The sequence below is a fragment of the Limulus polyphemus genome, unplaced genomic scaffold (genome assembly GCF_000517525.1).
Source record: "Limulus polyphemus unplaced genomic scaffold, Limulus_polyphemus-2.1.2 Scaffold4246, whole genome shotgun sequence".
Classification (NCBI taxonomy): Eukaryota; Metazoa; Arthropoda; class Merostomata; order Xiphosura; family Limulidae; genus Limulus; species Limulus polyphemus.
The window spans coordinates 43986-48836 of NW_013669856.1; the positions used below are offsets into that span (position 1 = coordinate 43986).

The 4851-nt window shown below is 31.1% G+C and overlaps 1 protein-coding gene across 1 annotated transcript in view; it reads left to right on the forward strand.

The window, feature by feature from the left end:
• LOC106470847 (flotillin-1-like) overlaps positions 1-4851 on the forward strand; it is a 24268-nt gene that overhangs the window by 4305 nt on the left and 15112 nt on the right. The window contains exons 2-4 of the mRNA XM_013931420.2: positions 295-370; positions 660-750; positions 3091-3234. Coding sequence (XP_013786874.1) covers positions 295-370; positions 660-750; positions 3091-3234 — 311 coding nt within the window. The remainder of the gene's footprint in view (positions 1-294; positions 371-659; positions 751-3090; positions 3235-4851) is intronic.

Sequence of the window (4851 nt, forward strand, 5' to 3'; positions counted from 1 at the left end):
CATATGATATGCACAAGGAATATATCTTACTTGATATAGTTTCTTTATGAGTATATTATGAAACTATACCAACCTGTACATGTGTCAGATTACATATGATATGCACAAGGAATATATCTTACTTGATATAGTTTCTTTATGAGTATATTATGAAACTATACCAACCTGTACATGTGTCAGATTACATATGATATGCACAAGGAATATATCTTACTTGATATTTGTTTTCAGAGATTCCTGGATGTTAAAGTATATGTAATGATTTTTTTCGTGGGTTATTTTACTCTTGTTTAGGTTGCTGCCTTGGAGATCCATTGATAATACCTGGTGGCAGGGTTTTTGTATGGCCTATAATTCAACAAGTTCAGAGGTATGCCTTTACTTCCTTTCTCAGCTAATAGAGAAATTAGTTGTGTATTTTAATTTCTTTGGTTATTTTACTATAACTGTTATTTAAATACATACTCACCTATGGTTCAACACAAAAAATTAGAAGCTGGCTTAGATTTTAACAGAATATAGCAGATAGAATACAGTAACCTAAGCTATTTCTGCTTATTGACAATGTTATTACCACAAGAGTAATTTTTCCAACAGTATAATACGAGCATTTTTGTAGTAAAACCCAAGATTTTAAAATTTATTTCATATTTTTCCAGAATTTCTCTCAATGTTATTACTCTAACGATTGAAAGCCATAAAGTCTACACTCAACAAGGTGTTCCTATCTCAGTAACTGGAATTGCTCAGGTAAAGAAACAGTAGCCTAATGGAATATTTTTGTTATTCAGTTAATGCGTAGGTCTAAGATATGCACAAAAAACAACTATGCAGAAACAAAGTATTATGTTATTGTCATAGGCTTAGGGGCTTGATTTTGATCGGGGGGGGAGGAGCAAGTTTTGCCCAAAAATATAAAATCGACCTTAAAATCATGTACTATAAGGTTTAAAGTTTCTTGAAATAAATGGTTCCAATGACTTCCGTGCAGAACCATATGGGGCTGAAGGGTTAAAAAGGTTCAAGTGAAAACGTCACGTGTCGGTAATATACTTTCTAAAAAGGTATAATCACTTTGCAAACAGAAAAGCTGTAGATATGTACTGAGCTTTTGCCTGAATATTTTGGGCGATTTTTTGCCCAAAAAAACTATTTGGGCCAGAATTTAGGGGGAAATTGCCCCCTTGACCCCCCCCCCCTTCCTACATCTATGTTTGTTGTTCCTATTTTTTTAAGGAAAAAAAATTTCAGTAAAAGTATAGCCTATAACATTCCCTACTCATTTTACTGATGGCCACTAAGAAAGGAATAAACACAAATTTATTAAACCTGGTAGAAGATGTATCCCTACGTTCTGTAGGTCATGCTTTGGCAGATACCTCAATATCCAAGATACATCTTATAATTCCCTTCACTGTAATATGTACCTCAGGTTTTTTGGTAGTATTGTCTTTTCTGGTGTATTTAATAGATCACTATAATTCCTCTTAGGTTTGGAAGTGCTCTTTATATGCTTTTCTTCCAAATATTAAATGTTAAATTTATTAAATACTTTAGTTTTCTTACAATATATTTATATATATTATATATGTATAGAGACACACACACATCTTTTAAAATACAGGCTTTATGTGAAACTGAAGCATAAGAATATATATATAAAACAATAACTAGAAATCTAAGACTTGATAAGAATATTATTCCTAGTGCTATGAAAGTGTAAACCAATTCTTTATCGAGCTGTTTCCCATGTGTGAAGGCACATCAAGTTCGTGTAGATAACATTCCCTATCTCTGATCTTTGGTTTATGAAAACTGAGTAGCTTGAAACTGCACTGCTCGGCTAATCCTCGTATGAAATTTGTTATCCAGTATAAGCTGATGTCTCGTAGCTCATTGCTCGTCTTCATTCTGTTTGTGGACCATCTCAGATAGTAAATTAACAAATGTCTGTTTTTTCTGTCTCTTTTTTGGTTTTCATTGCTTGAGAATGATACATGTATCCACTTATAAACCAAAACCTTCTCTGTTCTTTGTAAAGAATACATATTGGTACTGTAATGCTTGTTTATCCAGTGTCATGCTAGTGGATCCAAAGTAGGGGGTGTAAACATTCATTAGATCAACACCCAGGGTTACCAAATTCTGAGTTTCAGCTACCATGAATTTCACACATGTTAGCCCCAGTCTTATGAGCTCTGCATAATTGAAATGTGTGTGTGTGAAATCTATATATAATCATTAAAATTTACAAAACAGTTGTATATTCTATCATATTAGTTAACACCTACTGTGAATGAAAATTTGTAAGATTGGTAGTTTATTCATTGAAGATAGGTTAATCCACCGGAAGCCTAATATACAAACATAAATGCATGACTCAGTTACTAACTTGTAGAATAAAATGGTTAGTTTCAAACTTATAATACTTTCTACTCTATGTGATTATTTTCCATTGAGATTAGATTAGTCACATTTTAATACAAAGTATTATTGATATGATAAGAAAGAGTAGTGTTTGAGTAAAATGACACAAATCTCTCACTTTGAACTCTGCAGGAGGCATTTTTCTTCGGTGCAATAAAAAGGACAAGGTGTTCCATATATTGGTCTGCTGTGTGGTTGTTTTTGTCGTGTGAGTAGACTAGATAACCTCTACTCAGATTTATGTTTTTATATATTCTGAATTAAAACATTTTATTTTGAGTGTGTTGGGAATATCAATCTGATATGCAAGGACAACCATACAGGGCCAGATGTTTTCTGTATGTTGTTTTGTCAATACTTTGTGTATGACACGGTGTTCAAAGAAGAACTTTTAATAAGCATGTAAATGATGAAAACTGTGGTTAAAATTTGTTCAAGTTTTAGTTGAAATATCCAGCCTACTGTAAACTTGAAATCAAGTGAATTCCAGTGTAAATATCAAATGGAAGTTTCAACATGTTTCTTGTATACATGTAGATATCAAAAGCTTCTTTAAAAGTGTTCAACATATGAACATATTTTTATCTTATATTTCATGTATATTGGAACTTATATATTTTTGTTACAATTTGAAAATAGATGTTGATTTTAGATATACTACAGGTTAAAGTTCAAGGCCAGAATATGGAAATGTTGAGATCAGCATGTCAACAGTTCTTGGGAAAAAGTGAGTCGGAAGTCATGCGCATTGCCTTGGAAACATTAGAAGGACATCAGCGAGCTATAATGGGTCAAATGAGTGTTGAGGTAAGAACAAGATAGAAATATCTCAACTGTACGAGTATTTATTTGCATCAGTCATTATAGAACCTTTTAGTTATCTTGTAAAATAAATTGTCTGTATTTAAAGACTACAACATAAACTGGACTTTTGTTTTGACGTGAGTGTGTGTCATTGTACAAATATTCAATAAATGTGCTTCTTGTAGTGGTTGAAATTTCATATTGATTAAAGAACGTTTATTTCATAAAATTAAAGTTACCTCTTGGATTAGGCAGATCCAATAAGTTGTTATCTTTCCAATTTTGTACACTGTAAATTATCACGACAGTAATTTTGGTAAGAACAATGAGGAGTAAGAGATGGTAGAAGAATTGCCAATTGTTTTTAAAATCTTTGAAGTGTCTTTAGAGCATCTATCTAACTACAGAAAAAGAATAACACTGAAAAACATTTTTTACGTGTACCTTGCAAAAATGTTCACTTGAAATTAAGTTTAAACGTTTCAGAGATTGTAAGAAAGATGTACAAATAAAATATATACTGAATAATATAAATATATGTCTGCTACATTAAAAACATATATCTTGGTATCAGACTTTCATTGGTAAGCTACGACACAGAAACTAAAGTTTTGAAACGTTATGAAAACTTATTCTAGAAAATTAATAGGCTAACTAAAGTACATGATGGATGTTAATGAAACTAAAAAGATGGTGAGTTTACTTTCTCCATCATTAACATTCAGTTGGCATACCTAAAACTGTAGTATGTAATTATTCCTGTTGATAAAGTCACAAATAATTTAGCGTTGTTTGACAAAGATAGTTCGTTGCTGTTTATTTGAAAGTAGTTATAATTACTCGGGTATAAAATATGCTGGCAGGATGTGTATATGTAACTATTGCTATCTCTATTTAAAAAACAACAACAACAATAATGTCAAACTGCTCTCGAAGCATATTAATTATGATTTATCTATACCATACCAAAGTTTTCAGTAGATCTTCTAAGATTTAGAAATACACGTATAACCAAAAACTGTGTCGAAAGACACTTGCTAAACAGATTAATTCAGTTTCTACAGACATGATTGGCATTGCAAGCAACTATACGACGTACTAATATGCAGGACATAATTATTTCAACGATGTTGGAATTCTCATTAGTATTCGTACTAGAAGAAGCCAGCATTTGACGATAAGCCCACTTAGATTAAGAAAAATTCTGTCAGTTAAATGGAAAAGCTTATTACTGTGACAGTTACATTGTATCTGGAAATTCAGCTGTGTGTCTCTTGAAATATATATATATTTATGAGTAGTTAAATTACATTTACAAGTAAACCTTCTCTGTGCTTCATATGTGCTTTAAATGTTAAGTATATACAGTTTTGATTAACTCCTTCTGATACAAGTTAGTTATCATATATTTAAAAATAAAATATATTTACTCATATCCTTGTAGTTTAACTGTAATTATTTGCATCTTGGTACATGACATTAAAACCTTTTTCTTCTCTTTGTAATTCTTCTTTGTTGGTTTTATATTGTAACTTGTGTAATTTGTCCTTTCAGTTAAAATTGAATTACATATACTTTGTGTGTAGTTTTACTTCTTTGTTAAGTTTTATATTGTAACTT